General features: G+C 45.8%; 1 protein-coding gene across 1 annotated transcript; it reads left to right on the top strand.

Annotated features, from left to right (window-relative positions):
- Window positions 1-735: 735 nt before the first annotated feature.
- Window positions 736-14,178, top strand: DDX47 (DEAD-box helicase 47). Its single transcript, XM_075934950.1, has 12 exons — window positions 736-968; window positions 2,794-2,887; window positions 4,347-4,535; window positions 4,962-5,033; window positions 5,584-5,702; window positions 6,296-6,367; window positions 6,814-6,930; window positions 7,071-7,217; window positions 8,209-8,346; window positions 10,672-10,742; window positions 10,990-11,119; window positions 11,235-14,178. Exons 1-12 carry the CDS (start codon window positions 906-908, stop codon window positions 11,364-11,366), a joined length of 1,344 nt encoding a protein of 447 aa, XP_075791065.1. The 5' UTR covers window positions 736-905; the 3' UTR covers window positions 11,367-14,178.
- Window positions 14,179-16,391: the final 2,213 nt, after the last annotated feature.

The raw sequence follows: 16,391 nt of genomic DNA on the forward strand, positions 1-16,391 counted from the left end.
CCCAGTATACATATGTTCCACACTGAAGTCATTGACTCTTGTAGGAACTGATGTTTTATAAGTCCTCCCATTCTCTACTCTGAAGTCGCACACACAAAAACAATATGTGCAAATGGAAGTCGGGGGGGGGGGGTAGGGGGGAAGAGAGAATTCCCTGCTTTAAGCTGTTTTGCTGTAAGTCCAAGGTTGTTTGTTTTTTGTTTTTGTTTTAAACTGACATAAGAATGGCCATACTGGGTCAGACCAAAAGTCCATCTAGCCCAGTATCCTATCTGAGCAAGGGTGGCCTGTAAACAATATCATGAGCTTTCATGGGCATAGCTTTTTCAGATGACATCAGTGGCCAGGAAGCTCATGATACTGTTTATGTATTTTGTTAGTCTCTAAGGTGCTTTAGGACCATTGTTGGTTTTAGGTAAAGACAAACACAGCTACCCCTGGGAGACTTTTAAACATTTAATTGGAGCCTCTGTTTTAATCTTCCCCAGCACCTCCCTGCTATTTCCTTTTCCCTGTTGTTAGCGCGGGTCCTGTCCCCGCAGCCCAGCAACACCCCCCTGCCCTGCCTGTCACCCCCAAGCAAACACACCACACGCGCGCGTGACTATTCGCTCCCAGAACGCCCAGATCCGTCGCAGGATCACGTCACCGACGAACGCAGCTCACGAGCCCCGCCCCCCGCTCGGCGCGGCCCCGCCCCTTAGCGCCCTTCGGCCGTTGCGCGCTCAATTTCGCTGATTGGCGGGAGTCCCGGCGCGCGCGGTGATGCGTCTCAGAACGCGCTGCGCCCCTATTGGCCGCGCCTCGAGACGGGCTCGCCCGCGAGACGCGTTAGGAAAGCGCCGCTTGTCGGGAAAGCGTGAGCCCGGCGCGCCCCGCGGCGGGGGTGAAAGGGGAAGCGCAAGATGGCGGCGGACGCGGCACCCGGGGAGGAGGCGCCGGAGGAGCAGCGGCGCTTCAAGGACCTGGTGAGAGAAGCGGGGAACGAGACCCCCCCCCCCCCCCCGGCATCACCGCCCCCCCCCCGTACGCTGGCGCGCGGGGCTGGGAGGGGACCCGCCCTCTGTCGCGGTTGCCTGTCGGCGCGGTGGGAAGCGCAGCCCGGGGAGCGTCGGGGCCGAGTGCCCTAGAGAGCGCTGCTGCTGCTGCTCTGCTCTGCTCTGCCGCCTGAGGGCGATGGTTAATAAAGAACTAGGGGGCTTTGCCCCCTGCTTCCTGCGCTCACCAATCCCGCTCTCTGGTAGGGAGTAGGCAACTCCAGCTCTTCCCCCACGTCCCCGGCCACCAGGGAGAGCTGGGCTGGGCTGCAGCCACACCAGCCCCTTCTCCCTCCCCTACTGCAGCAGCCTGGCCACCATTTTCCCTTCTGCCATGCTAACCCAGGCTTCCTTGCCTCTCCTCCTGCCCCCCGCCCCCATTTATCCTACCACTTCAGGTCCCTTCCCCCTCCCCCGCCCAGGTCCCGTCTCTCTCCCCCTATCCTGCAAGTCAGGGTCCCTTCTCCCTCATCCCTATCCTGCCATTCCAGACCCTTTCACTCCCCAACTCTAACACTTCCTCCTCCCAGCGGTGGCATGTGCCAGGCTGAGCTCTAACCCTGGCCCGGGAGGCACAGGGATGTCTGCCCACCTTCCATAGGGCACAGTGAGGCACAGGTAGTGCTGTATGCACACAGCACTCCAGGGCATAGCAGCCTGCTGAGGTGAGGAAATAGCACCTCTGGTGGGCTGCTGTCCCAGCCTCTCCACCGAGCAGTCGCACCTGTGCCGCTCACCACCCCAGTCCTGCCCAGAGCTGTCCGTCCATCTGCTGGGAGCAGAAGGAAAGGAGCAAACAGGTCAGTGCAGTGGCTCCCCTTGGCAGCTCAGGGGTGCTCTGTCAGCCCCGGTAAGTGCGCCACTGGGAAGGGGGTGAGTGTCTGTGGGGGTAACCAGACTCCTAACAGTTTGGCACTGTGCTCCGGCTCCCCAAGAGCCTGCTGCTGGCACAAAAACCAGGCTGGGAGCCCCATTCTTAGCTCCTGTTCCTGGGCTGCTGCCCTGAGCACTGTACCGTACCTTCCCTCCCCTACCCCAAACTTTTATGGCTGCAGTGTGGGGTATGCTGGCTACTGTGACATGTTTCTTATTGTTGAAACCCCTGTGAGGTGGGAGTTGAGGAAGAGGAGTAGGGGCTTGGTTTAAAATAGCAATTTTAAGTGACGAGGGGAAGCAACGAGGTCGGGCTTGAGCTGGGAGAGGAGGGAAGGGGGAGGCAGGCGGAATTCAGAGTGACTTGATGATGTCACTCTCGTCCTGCAGGAACATTTTTTTTTAATATATAGAGATAAAAGTAGATGAAATGCTAAAACTACCTCTTCCTCTTCCATTCCCCTCCCCTTTTAACTTTTGTAGTTTAAAAATCATGTTCTGTTCTCAAATGCTTTTCTTTTTCCTGTTTCTCCATGAAAGAGCCACTTAAGTAACAGGGAGGATAACTGCATGGGAAAATGCATCTAGTTGCATATGAAGTGTTGTAGAATACATGAACTGGGGACAGGAGTTCTTTTTTTTTTTTTTTCCCCCCCCTATGATCTTACCTATAGTGATATTAGCAGTTGATTGTAGGGAGAAGTTAAGGAAATCCTTTAAACAAGATTGGGAATCACTTTTATCTCTGTTGTACTGAGTGTCCATGAGTTGGAGTCTGGCTGGGAGGGATTTAGCTTTATGATTAGCTGCATTTGATTTGCTGGCTTAGAAGTTTTTGGCCACTTGTTGATGTTTGTCCCCTTTTTTTTCCTACCACTCTCAGGGAGTAACAGATGTGCTCTGTGAAGCCTGTGACCAGTTAGGATGGAAGACACCAACTAAAATTCAGGTTGAGGCTATTCCTGTGGCTCTCCAAGGTGAGCAGACTTTGCTTGTCTGTTTCTGAGAACAAGTGTGAAAAGGACGTACAGGAGACTTCAAATCCGTGAATCTTGTAGGGGTCTCTAACTCTGGAGATAACTAAAGATCTGCTTCGTTCTCCACAAGAACATGAAATTTAACTCTAGTATTTTGTCAGATTGATAGATCCTATCTAGAATTTAATCTTCCTAAACTTCCCCTGGAATTTTAGATGGATACAGTATTCTTCACTGCCTGTATTTCTGTTTAGTTTGATGTGCACTATTTGGATAAATATGCTACATGGATGTGAATGGAAAAATTCTTAGTGCATAATTTAACAAGCTTTGTTCTTTGCAAAATATTAGTACTGGTTGGACATCTCTGGCCCAGTATCCTTGGGACCTGACCAGTCCCAAGCGAGGGAACTTGACAGACCAGGGAGATCCTCTCAGCCCACCTCTCCTTCCTGCTGCCAGTCGTAGCCATCACCGCCTCCGCCATGTGCTGCAACCCCATCAAGCTCCAAGCTACCAGCAGCATTGACACTGAGGCTCCCAGCCAGGACTCCCTGGTCTAGCAACATCTGTGGTTCTACTGGACCATGCTGGACAGGAGAGTCCCAGATTCTGGAGGTTCAACCTCTACATATCATGATTTTTTTTCCAAAATTATTTGCCAGTTAATATCTGTAAATAAATCTTTCTCTGACATAACTTCGTAACAGTTTGTAATGAATATTTTATATTTCAGTCATCTTGATAGTCACACAGATGTATGGTACATTTCTGCTTGAAGGAAGGTATATCTCTGAATTAGGTTTCCAGAGTGAATAATTATGAATGAAAAAAGGCTTTCTGTGAACATTCTGTGATTGTTGAATACAGAATGTTAGTGAAAACATGATTGAAGTTATACTCCTTCACTAGCATATTCACAAAATGAACACTATTAAGATATGGAGACAATAACGTGTTTAGAAATGTAAGTGGGAAAAGCAAGGTTGGTATTGCCAGTGGGGTCTACAACAAGGTTTAAAACTGGACAAAATGTCCTTATCAATCATGAAGTCACAATGATAACTTTTACACACGTGATATTTAAACACGCGAGAAATAGCATATAAAATGGCTGGATTTAGTGAGGTGTAAAGTGAGGTTTTGAAACCTAAAGTTCATAAGAAAAATGATATGCTGCATAAAACCTAGTAGAAAAATGAAAGGTACTGTGGAATTCAAGTTAACAGTTACTTAGAAATAAAACAATGTTTAAATGCTTCAAGACCTGTGGATGCTCCCTGTTCCTGTACTTTGTTCCTTTTACTCCTTGTTTTTTCACTCCTGTGGGTACTAGCTGGTACTGGTCACTTAAATCTTAATGTGGGGCTCTCTTTTTTTCCTTATGTGCCTTATTGCCTACTGTTGGGAAGGAATCCTTCTCCAGGCTCTAGTAACAGGCTCTTGCCTCCCATTTTAGGCCGGGATATCATTGGGCTGGCAGAGACAGGCTCTGGAAAAACAGGAGCTTTTGCTTTGCCCATCCTGCAGGCTCTGCTGGAAACACCTCAGCGTTTATTTGTTCTTGTCCTCACACCAACCCGGGAACTCGCCTTTCAGATCTCCGAGCAATTTGAAGCTCTTGGATCCTCCATTGGTGTCCAGAGTGGTAAGTGGCCTTTTAATGGGCCTCGTGGTTTACATTATTGGGGGGGGGGAAGGGGAGGTCACTGTGTGAAAATTTGAGAGAGTGGGAGGAAGTTGTTAAGCTGTAAGGGAATGGTGGTAGTGGGGTTGGGAAAGGAATATTGGTGAGGGGGTGGTATTTGTGGTGGGTGGTACATCATTTCAATGTGAAAAAAAGTTTTGTGACTGTGGGAAATATTAGGGCATGGTAGTGAGCAAGCTGGGGACTTGATGTCTGCAGAAAGACATGACAAAATGAAAAACACCAAAATGAAATAAGTGGTTTGTAATTCCTATACAGAAATTGTGGGTGGATTTGAGGGAGGACAGGAATAGGTAAATTTTGATTATAGTGATGGCTTGTATTGGCTTATCTCTGGGGGAGACTCACTCTGCCTTTTTCCTACAGCTGTTATTGTGGGTGGAATTGACATGATGTCACAGGCTCTAACCTTAGCCAAGAAGCCACATGTTGTAATTGGTAAGAAATCAGTATGTGTGATGCTTGTAATAAGATCACAAGGCACCCTGAGGAATGGGGGTATTGGTTGTCAGTTGGCATGTAAAATTTCGATTAATTGGCTAACCAAATAATCAGTGGAATTTGCATCGACTAGTCAATAAGGGCACCTCTGCCTTTGAAGTGTAGCAACAGCCCCATGGCTCATCTCAAAATTGTGCAGCCAATTTGCCTGGGGAATGGTCTCCCATTCTCCCCTAGGGATACAAGCACTGTGATCTAGAGCTCTTCTAAGATGCCACTGATCTGGCCCACTTTTTCCCTAGTCTGGTGGGTCCTCATTTTAAGACAGCTCTAGTCTGCCCATCCAAGGAAAATCAGTCTTTTTTGACTTCTCACAAAGCTCCATACTGCTGTGGTTGCCTTGACAATCTTAGGCAAAAGAAGCTAACTCTCTAGCAGAGTACCTCCCTCCTCACTTGGAGTGCCTTTTCCTTTCTTTATATGGATTGCATTCTGGGACTTTTTTCCCATTGCTGTCATCTTTACTTTTCTTTTTGTCTGTTGGTAGCAACACCTGGCCGTCTGATTGACCATCTGGAGAACACGAAAGGTTTCAACTTGAGAGCTCTTAAGTACCTGGTTATGGATGAAGCTGACCGGATCCTCAACATGGATTTTGAGACCGAGGTAACACCTTCAATAACCCACTCTGAAGGAGAAGTCCTATAGAATTTAATAGATGAAATTAATGCAGTCTTAAGGAAACTGTTCTAAATATCTAGAAGATGTAGTAGAAAATGAGGTCTTGCTGTAGCTTTATTAAACTGTCCCACAGAACTTAATAGTAAATTATATCTTTTAACCTCCCACAGCATTCTGTTAAATTCTACACAATGGTTTAAACACATTAGAATAGATCTCATCTCTTTTAAATTCTGTTGGATTCTTCCCTGTATGTGGTGTTTCCTTTTAGGTGCAATGCTATTGTTTTCATTCCTACAGATATATTGCCTGTTGCTGACAGTACCCGTTGACTTCTGGAGTCCACGGTGCCTGTTCTTTGTATCCCTCATTACATGTCTAAGTGCTGCAGTCCACAATACAGCTTCATTTTATATGGCTCTTTTAAAAGAAGATGTCCACTCCTTTCACATCAGACAGATTAGCATATGGCCCAGTATTCAGATGTTCTCTGCTTGGAACATTTACTTGAAAGGGTGCATGTCTTGACTTCTCCTGTGTCTTAATAGCAGGTTTTTCTCCTTCTCTTTCTTTTATAGGTGGACAAGATCCTGAAAGTGATTCCACGAGACAGGAAGACATTCCTCTTTTCTGCCACCATGACGAAGAAGGTGAAAACATAATTTTTCTCAGATCAGCTTGTGTATTGAAAGTGGGAGAAGGCATTATGGGTTATAGGATAAATGTTTCTACACCCCTTTCCTCCTCCCTAAAGCTACATCTACACTATAAGTTAGGGGTGTGATTCCCTTGCTTGTGTATGTATACTCATGGCTAGTTCTCATTGAACTAACACTAGTATAAACCATAGCATAGCTGTGGTGTCGGGCAGCAAAAGCTATGCGAGTACAAATCTGCCTGAAAATGATAGGTATACACTCAGAATGTCTCGACCATTTCTCCACTGTCAGTTCTACCATGTCTACACTGAGAGTTAGCATAAGCATGCACGCACAAATAGAGCAATCGTGCTCATAGAGTAGACATACCTTTAGAGCACTGTTGCTGGAGGATTCGTGTTTTGCTAATATTGATTTATATTGAACTTCTTCATCAGGTGCAAAAGCTCCAGCGTGCTGCACTGAAGGATCCTGTTAAATGTGCTGTATCCTCCAAATATCAGACAGTTGAAAAATTGCAGCAGCATTATATTTTCATCCCCTCCAAATTCAAGGTAATATGCCTCTTTTCTCCCCATCCTCAGAGCCATTCTTGCTTCTTAATATTTACAGTCCTATTCTCCCATTTCTCTGGCTTGTGGTTGAAGTTTGCTCTCTTGTAATCTGTACTAGTGTCCTGTTTGTTTCTTTACAGGACAGTTACCTGGTTTATATCCTGAACGAACTAGCTGGGAACTCCTTCATGATATTTTGCAGTACCTGTAACAACACTCAAAGGACCGCTCTCCTGCTTCGCAACTTAGGTTTCACTGCCATCCCCCTCCATGGACAGATGAGTCAGGTAACAGCCTATCCGCTCCTTGCTGTGTTGGTGTATATCAAGGCCAAATCTCCACTCTGGCACGGTGAATGCAGAAGTGGGGGCCTGCAAAAGTACCCCAAAACCTTATCTTTCCAGGCTTTGGTATAAAGCTTCCCCCCAAAATCTTAACCTAGATTTTGGAGATAAAAATCTGCTGCAAGCACCTAAGTAATGATAAGAAACCCAAGGAAGAGATCACTTGGGAAATCTCAGCCCTAAAGTAAAAACAGGACAAAAAAAAACCAATACCAGGTTAATTAAAAGAAAAAGAAAAGAACCTTTATTATCACCACAATACTCCTGTTACAAGCATAATGACTAGATGGAAAAGTTATCAATTAATGTACTCCTGGGGGGACCCACCATGGACCTAGACCTTAGTTACAAAGGAGAGGAAATCCCATTTTTAAATGCACAGACATCAGATTCCCATTCCCAAACCATAAAACAATAAAAACTAACGGATTTATCTAAACTTTACCCTACTTACAGATAGTGAAGAGTCTCCTCTTGGGGAGAGAGAGAGACATGTCTGTCTCCCTCGGTATCTGGAGAGAACTGCTCAGACAAAGGAGGGGAAAAAACAAAAATTCCTTTGTCCCAGTTTGAAATCCCTATCTGCATTTTTATTGGCAGACTGCTCCCTGGCTTGGGTATAGTTAACCCCCTAGTCCCCAGGTTGCTGGCCATCCCTCATGATGACGACAGTGTACATGCGATGAGATTGTGCCACTGCATCATGATCAGCTCCAAGAGGAAAATGACCATAATGTGTGTTGGGCTGGCTCCCTAGAGCTTAATGCAGCCACCAAATTCCAGTGTACCAGTTGTTCCAGGTGACAGCTTAATCTCCAAATCCTTCAGTGTACAGAAGGATAATAATAGTTTAACAAAAATAGGTTCAATCCCTCCTTTGATATTTTGACTTTCAAATGATAAACTTGTTTCATTTTTATTTCTATTCTCACAGAATAAGCGACTGGGGTCCTTGAATAAGTTCAAAGCAAAGGCCCGTTCCATTCTGCTGGCTACAGATGTTGCAAGCAGAGGTCTGGACATCCCACATGTGGATGTGGTGATAAATTTTGACATTCCCACACATTCTAAGGTGAGAGTCTCGTCTTGATATCCAAGGGTTCCCATCACCAAAGACTTAAGACTGAGTACTGTGGCTCACTGCAGAAGGCTTTCTCTCTTTCTCTTCTGCTAATTGGAGCCCTTGAATCACTTGTCTAAATGAAACTAGCATTTCTTTTCTGCAGTGACAGTAATGGCCACCTGACATTTTTACTTGGTCTTGCTTTTTGGGTACTTTGTGTACTGTAGATGAGGAGCATGATAAATAATGATGCCTTTTCTGTTTGTGCATGGAGGGAGGGCCAGGGGGATACATTCCAGTTTGTTGCATCATGATAAAGGGAAAATATCAACTCTAATCTTGGGAAATTGTATTAATTTTAAATGAGACAGTTTCTTAAAAGAAAAAAGTTAACATAGGGGAGTTTTGTTCTGTGTTCCTACCAGTTATCTCTGCAAGGGAGAAATCAAGACGTCTAGAATGCTATGAAAATGTACACATTTATCAAACTGAATTAGAGACTTTTCTAAATCTGAAGAGTTGCTAAAATCTTAAACCACGGGCGAGTAGATTCAATGATTTGTCAAGTCCTGCTTATGATGTACTAGACACTGCAGACAAATAAGAGGGATATAGTCGCTGTTCTTGAAGATTTTACCCCAATCTGTCCTTACATTATGAAAAAACGTAATAGACATACTAGATTATCTAGTCCAGGATTTTTCAGAAGTGGACCACACCTTAATAGTTTGTTGTGGACACCTCAGCTTGCAATTCACTCTCTCCGACCCTCTTATTTCTTTCAATCATATAACATGCCAATGGCAGGTATAGAAAAGTGGCTATCATCAGCCTTACTGCAGTTCAGGAAATGAGTTCATACCTAGCAATGTTAAAATGTGGTTATTTTACTAATTGAGTAGTTGATAGAATTTTTATCAACTACTCGATTAGTCTGTAGGGGAAAGCAGCTGTCTCAGTTCCAGCTCACACCAAGACCAAACCCCACTGCAGCTTTGCAATTTAAAATGCAGTAGAATCCAGGCAGCCACTTCCCCTTCCCTGGCTCCTACTGCATTTTAAATTTCAGAGCCGCAGCAGGTTTTGGTCCCATACCTTGCATGAGCAGGGATTGAGCCAGGCTGCCTGCCCACCCAGCTCCTACTACATTTTAAATGCAAAGCTGCAGCGGGGTTTGGTTCCAGCGTGAGCTATCTGCCAAGCCTGCAGCAGCCCGTGTTACCTCTGCAGCAGCGAGTGGGGGGCAGGTGGCACTGCAGAGACAGTGCTGGGGGGAACCAGCTCCTGCTTCCCTTCCTCTCCCCCTTTCTGATTCTTATCTTAGGCAGCAAGGGGTGTGTGTGCGAATGCGAGTAGTTGACTCGACTACATGATAAGCTTAAGCTATTCGGGTAGTCAACTACTCGCTTACATCCCTATTAGTACCATAAAACCAGCAAGTGGTCCTCTGACCAGTTTTGAGATTTCAGAACTAGTTTTTCCTCATATCTTTTGTGTTGCCCATTCAAGGTTGTTTCCTTTTGTGTGTTCTCCAGAGCTTTGTCTAGTAATAAATGATTAGCAGTGAAACTTTCACTTCCCATAGACCAGAGGTAAGGAACTTATGGCCCTGGGGCCACATGCAGCCCCCAGCTTGCTTGGATCTAGTCCTTGAGACTCAGGGCTCTCCCCCCAGCATTGAGGAGCACGTGCTGGTGTTCCAGCCCCTCCGCTGTCCCACCATGGGACTGGAGCACACAAAATCTACTAGCCGGGGCCTCTCCTAAGCTCTCTTGTGTGAAAGGAAATTGGGGAGTGTCTTTTTCCTCTGTCAGAGTCCACATCAGTGAGTGTGTATGGCCCCGACTGATTTTTTTTTTTTCTGTGGGTGAGAGGCCCCCACCCCCACCCAAAAATATTTCCCACCTCTGCAATAGATCAGTCCACAGTCCAACAAACTTCACTCAGAAATGTCTTGATCATTCACCTTATTTACACCATGGTTTAATTTTAATCCTGCAGCTTGAGCAGTGCAGTTGACTATCAGAAAAAGAAAAAATGAGAAAGTTTACTGGATTAATGCCAAAGAACAAACTCTAGAGCTGCTTTCACCATCCCCCTCAATTCTCAGGATGCTACATATTAATACTGTTTTGAGACTAAATCCTGACCATTGTTTCCTCCCTCATGGCTTCATTTTCATCCTAGAGAAATGCATAGTCCTCCCTGCAATAACCATTTAGCTGCTGCTTATGGAATTTCTGTAGAGTTGGTTACAGAGTGCACTTCCAGGGACCGTGTTCAGTTTAGTGTTTGGCAGAGCACATCCTGTTGCTAACTGAGATTTGCTTTCAGGATTACATTCACCGTGTGGGAAGGACAGCTCGAGCTGGGCGGTCTGGCAAATCCATCACCTTTGTCACTCAGTAAGTAACATCAGGGTGCGCTTGCCTCTTTTGTCCTGCTTCAGAGCAGGACACGCCTATCCTCCTGCTTCATGAGCAAGGAGCACCAAGGAGCTAACGTAGGTAGCTCTGATAGGAATCCTGCATGACTGACTGATTTGGGTCGTGGAGGGAGGGAGGCAGGGAGAGGAGGGGCTGCAGGGCTGTGGCTAACGAGAACCAAAATATTTTCAGGAAGACTGATCTGTACCATCTTTCATTTTATCAGGTATGATGTGGAACTGTTCCAGCGCATTGAACATCTCATTGGCAAGAAGCTGCCTGTATTCCCCACACAGGAGGAGGAGGTTATGATGCTAACAGAGCGTGTGGCAGAAGCCCAGAGATTTGCTCGTATGGTATGTATCATCTTGTTTCTTGCGCCTCTCCAGTGCTATGACATTCTCTTTGCCTATAGAGAGTTCTCACAATTGCTCACCTTTGGGGTTGGTTGGTTTTTTTTGCTCTTTACAGGAGTTGCGAGAGCAGGGAGAGAAAAAGAAGCGATCCCGAGATGAGGCTAATGATGATGATGACACAGAGGGAGCGACAGGGGTCAGGAACAAAGTGGCTGGTGGGAAAATGAAAAGAAGGAAAGCCCGTTAGCCAGATACTTAAAAGTTCTGTCCCCTTTGAGATACCTACCACACTGTATCTCCATCAAACCGCAAGCCTCCAGAGGTACACTTGTGAATGGCAGGCCACCGTCTCTGCATCTCCAGCACTGTCTTCAGTGATAGATTGAATCTGCACCCTGTTGCTATGCTGAAACGGTCATCCTATGAAGGGTTGGTACCTGTACTAATTCTGGACTGTAAAAGGAGTCGTCTCCTGCAGTTGGACTCTCCCCTAGACTTGGAAGCAGCAGTCTCCTGGCAAACCCCGTTTTTGTGGGGGTTAAATGGAAAATATTGGTCTGTGGACGCTTTCTTTTTCCCAGTCATACTGCAGCCTATTGTAACTCACCGTCCAAACCTCAGTGGGTGCCTCTTTATAAGACAATTGGAAGGAAGAAGAAAACTGAGAAGCACCTTCTTATATTTTCCAGCTTATGTATATGATGCTCCAGGATGGGGATCAAAAACTCCAAATATATTTTGTTTAACCACAAATCAGTTTGCCTTCCCATATATTTGTAACTTAGGGTCAGGTATTTTTCAGTGGTTTCCCTCACTTGTAGGTCAGCATCTTATCCACTTCCTCCTTTACTGTGAGGTCAGTCATAATATTCAGTATATGCTATCACATGCTTTCAGTGGCAGCTGAGTTCATACGGTCTACTTGTGCTGGAGGAGACAGCACTGGTGAATAGGGTGCACGGAGCGACCAGCTGAAATCTACTTGCCACAGACGAGTAGAAACCGGTTTGTTGAGCCCTGCTGATTAGAAACAAGAATTCCCCTTCCACTTGAAATGTAGATATTTGGAGGGAGGGGTTCTGGTTAGAAAGGAAAAAAAACACTTGGATCTAGTAGTAGCTTTTTGAGGAAGCACATTAACAAGTATCTGCAGAGTACAAAAGAACAGTCAGCTAGATTGCTACCTAAGTGGTGGTTGACCCATGTTGCATAGGAATTGGATGGTGAACAGGGAACTGAACCCATGCTAGCGCACTGAAATATGATCCTTCTCCTTTAACGGCTTAAGCTGTTTCTCCATAAGTCCTACTCAGTTGGTCTAATGGTAATTAACCCTGGCATTATAGCTATAGGGATAGATTTTTAAAAAGTCTTAAAAGCTACAGTATAGCTGGTATGTAAAGTGGTTTTTTGGGCTTGTTGGTCCTTAATAACATTACTGCCCTTATAAAAATGTTGTGTTCATGGTTGAGTATTCCCACAAGGTCTGAGGCATTTTGCTTGAGTCGTTCCATTCCCAGTGCTCCATTCCTACTGCTGCCACTTTCTTATAGAGCCAGTGTTTAAAACCCCGCTTCCCAACTTAGACAATTTCAGACTGGTCCTTGGGAATGGGGCAAAAAAAGAGTAGTGGTGATGGGCAAGAGCTATATGATTGGAGTCACTACTTACCTACCTTAAGTCCAAATTCTCTCCCTGCAGCTACAGTGATCTTTAACACAACTATCTGTAAGATCAGAAAGGAGCTCAGAGGCACAAATGCTGTGAGAGCATCTCAGCCCTGGAGCATCACAAATTGATGCCCTTTCCCCTATCCTTAGCAGCATCTAGCTTTCCAGTGAGTATGGGGGGGAATAAGCAGAAAATAAATGCATGGGATTAAAGGGGGGAGGAGGGGGATGAAAAAGAAGAAACACTAAGAGTTTGCCATCTGTGTTGGGGTAGGGTGATTGGAAGGGAGGGAGATTGTATGTGTGTGTTTACCAACTAGTGAATAAGGGGGTTCTTAAAAAGATTGGAATTGCTTTCCTAAGATATTCCACATTGATAGAAGTGAGCTCTATCTTGGCTTATGATCTCACAAGCTAAGCAGGATTGGCCCTGCTGGTCAGTCTTTGACTGACAGTATGTCTACACAATTAAATGCACACCATACGCGCATATCAGTTGTGTCAGGGTGGTGGGTCTGTAAAATTTCAGTGTAGATGGTAGCGTGAGAGTGGGCACACAGGCTGTGGGATGCTCTCCCCTTCGGGGGTCCCAAAGCCCAGGTTTCAACCCTAACTGGAATGTCTACGCTACAATTTTATAGCCTCATCCCTGCAGGCCTGCGTCAGCTATCACAAGCAAGCCATGAGTGTTTAAGTCAGGCATGTCCAAAGTCCGGCCCACGGGCCAAATGCGGCCCGCGGTCGGATTTAATACGGCCCCCCACTTCTCCCGGCTCCCCGGTGCTTTTTTTAACTGGCGCGCTCAGCGCGCCGCTTCGGGCCGCCGCCGCCGCGGCGGTCCCAAACCCTGCCCCTGCACTCCGCTTTGGGGCTGAGAGTGCAGGGACAGCCCCCGCTTCCTCCCCCTCCCCTGGCTCCCCGGCGCTCCTCTGACTGGTGCCGCTTCCGGCCGCGCCGCCGCCGTCCATGGCGGCCGCTGCGGTCCAAAAGTCCTCCGTGTAGGGCACGTCCGCAGCCCCGCTCCCCCGCTTGGCTACGGGTTCGCCCTGCCCCCGGGCCGCCGTGAGGCCAGCGTGCCCTGCGCTCTCCGCCCGCCTCTGACCCTGCAAGCCCTCTACCTTGGGGCTGAGAGTGCAGGGACGGACTCCGCAGCTGCTGAGATCAGGGACTGCCTTTGAACCAGACCTAGCCTATGTACTGCAGTCCAGATCTCAGTTTCACCCTTCACATTAGTGTAGGCAAGTTTTTTTTTCAATTGAGATGAATACATTGTAAAATCTCAGTTAATGTCAGTTGGTCTAAATCAGTTATAAATATATTTGGACACAACATGTATAGTTGGTGTTATGTCGTTTGCCATTTGCAATAAACTTTGCATAAAATAGTTAATTTGCATTTAATTTTAATGGTTCAAAGAATGTCAGGCAAAATGGTCGGCCCTCACGCATGTTCACTTCATCAAATCTGGCCCTCTTTGAAAAAAGTTTGGACACCCCTGGTTTAAGTGCTGTGTAGAGGCAAACACTTGTATAGATGAGAGTGATGGTGACTCAGTGCATGGCCAGCTTCTCTCTGAGTCAGTACTGAACAAGTTGCAGTATGGATTAAACTGGAGTGGGGGGGTGCCTTTTGATGAAACTTAAACCACAACTCAAGAAGCAGAGGGGGATAAAAGGAGAACCAGAATACAGGCCTCTTCCCGAAGATCCAAAATAGAGGATAGTAGATCTCAGATTCTGTCTTACATGTGATCTAAGGATCCAAGATGTTCTGTTTCCTAGAAACTTAATAATTTGAAGGAAAATATGAGCAACAGGGTGCTTAAATTTCAAAGGAAGCAAAACCACTCTTTGTGAAGGAATACAGGGCGTTTCTCAGGAGAGAGGAGTGGTCCACAGGTATTGACGGCATGACAAGAGCTATAAAAATCCTAGCACTAGAAAACCAAAGTGCTTTCCCCACCCACATTCCTACCTCTGCCTCACCTACCCAAGCTATGTGTGTTAATTTCAGCTAAAAATATCTAACAGACACGAATACTAGGAAATAGTTTCTTGGTATGATTGTGCAAAGAAGATGGGGCTTAAGGGTGATTACGTAACTGAAACAGGGTGTGGGGAAGCATAGGGTCCTAATACTAATTCTGTCCAGGAGGGTGGGGTGTTAATATCACCCAAACTACTGGTAGCATCAATATATAACTTCACAAGATATGAGCAGGAGACACTTTTCTGCATGGAGAGCAGCTTGTTGGTTTAACTGAGTGTCCACACTTAAATGTTGCTTCTACTGATGTAACTGCCTTGCTATGCCAACTTAACTCCATGTCTACAAGTGGAAAACCATCAAAGTTGACCATGAGTAGCTTTCGGTGGCAGTGCAATCACTACAAGTGCTTCTGATGAGGCTGCGTGCTGCCAATACATGGATCAAAGTGCAGACACAGACATGCACTGTAATTTCTGCAGCAGCTGTACGGTATCATAAATTAGGTCAACTTAATTTTGTGGTGTAGACATGGCCTCAGTCTGGTAGGTGGCCATGAAGTACTAATTTTGAGGGGGCATTAGACTCCAGCAGTTCATTGCAGTGAAGTGGTAAATTATCAAGGCTATGTCTACACTGCACCTCTCTTGCACACAAACCTATGCAAATGCAGTGTGGATTAGCATATTGCCATGCTTCATTTACATAATTAGGGCCCATTTTTGCGCAAGAGGCTTTTGTGCAAAATGAAGCTGTGTAGATGACTCTTTTTGTGCAAAAGCCTCATGCGCAAAAATGGTTCCTAATTATGTAAATGAAGCATGGCAATATGCTAATCTGCACTTCATTTGCATAGGCTTTTGCGCAAGAGAGGTGCAGTGTAGATGTAGCCTCAGTGTGATGCTTGACCTTGGATCTCATTCCCTCCCTGCTTGGTCTGCAGTAGCCTGAATTTGGCTGCATTCGTAGGTAAAGTTCAGATTAGGAATATGGCTTGCAGCAAGGTAGTGCACTGGGATTTATTTGGCAATGGGTATATTGTAAGGGGGTGGAATTTGAAGGTGGTTGGGCAATGGATGGGACTGGTTTTTAATTTAAAGTGATGGCAGACTGCCCACAACCCTTTTTATGTATATCTTGAAATAAATTTCCATTTGGGTCTCCCTGCAGCTGTTGCTTGGATGGGCAGCATAGTAAATGGAGCCTTTCTTTTCAACACCATGCTGTTAATGTAGGGAGACAACCTAAAAAGTTTAGACAAAGGAGTTGTATTGTTTTCTTTTGCTAGACTAACTGACCAAAGGAGTTTGAGCTTGAGTTATTGTGGGCAGACCCCTGGAATAAATAGGGTGAACCTGTGACCTTGTCAGATTCCACCAAAACAGAGCATGTGATATTGTAAAAGAGGCACTCCCTTTATAACCAATGAGCTAAATATAATTTAGGAGTGAAACAATTTTCTACCACCACTACTAGTTGGTAGTATACAGTAAGTGTTGGGAAGAGGCCCAGCTCTGGAGGGAGCTCCTGGAATAACAAATGATGCAGTCCGGAGGGATTAATTTATGGAGTGAGATTGAAATAACCAGAGTTAGAGTACAGCCAAATAGCTGTAC

Source organism: Pelodiscus sinensis, chromosome 1, assembly GCF_049634645.1.
Source record: "Pelodiscus sinensis isolate JC-2024 chromosome 1, ASM4963464v1, whole genome shotgun sequence".
In the NCBI taxonomy this organism is placed as follows: domain Eukaryota; kingdom Metazoa; phylum Chordata; order Testudines; family Trionychidae; genus Pelodiscus; species Pelodiscus sinensis.

Excerpts from the sequence above, each read along its gene's own strand:
- DDX47 (XM_075934950.1), top strand. The coding sequence starts at position 906 with ATGGCGGCGGACGCGGCACCCGGGGAGGAGGCGCCGGAGGAGCAGCGG. Across the intron at positions 5,034-5,583 it reads GAAGCCACATGTTGTAATTG|CAACACCTGGCCGTCTGATT; the intron begins GTAAGAAATCAG and ends GTCTGTTGGTAG. Across the intron at positions 7,218-8,208 it reads TCCATGGACAGATGAGTCAG|AATAAGCGACTGGGGTCCTT; the intron begins GTAACAGCCTAT and ends CTATTCTCACAG.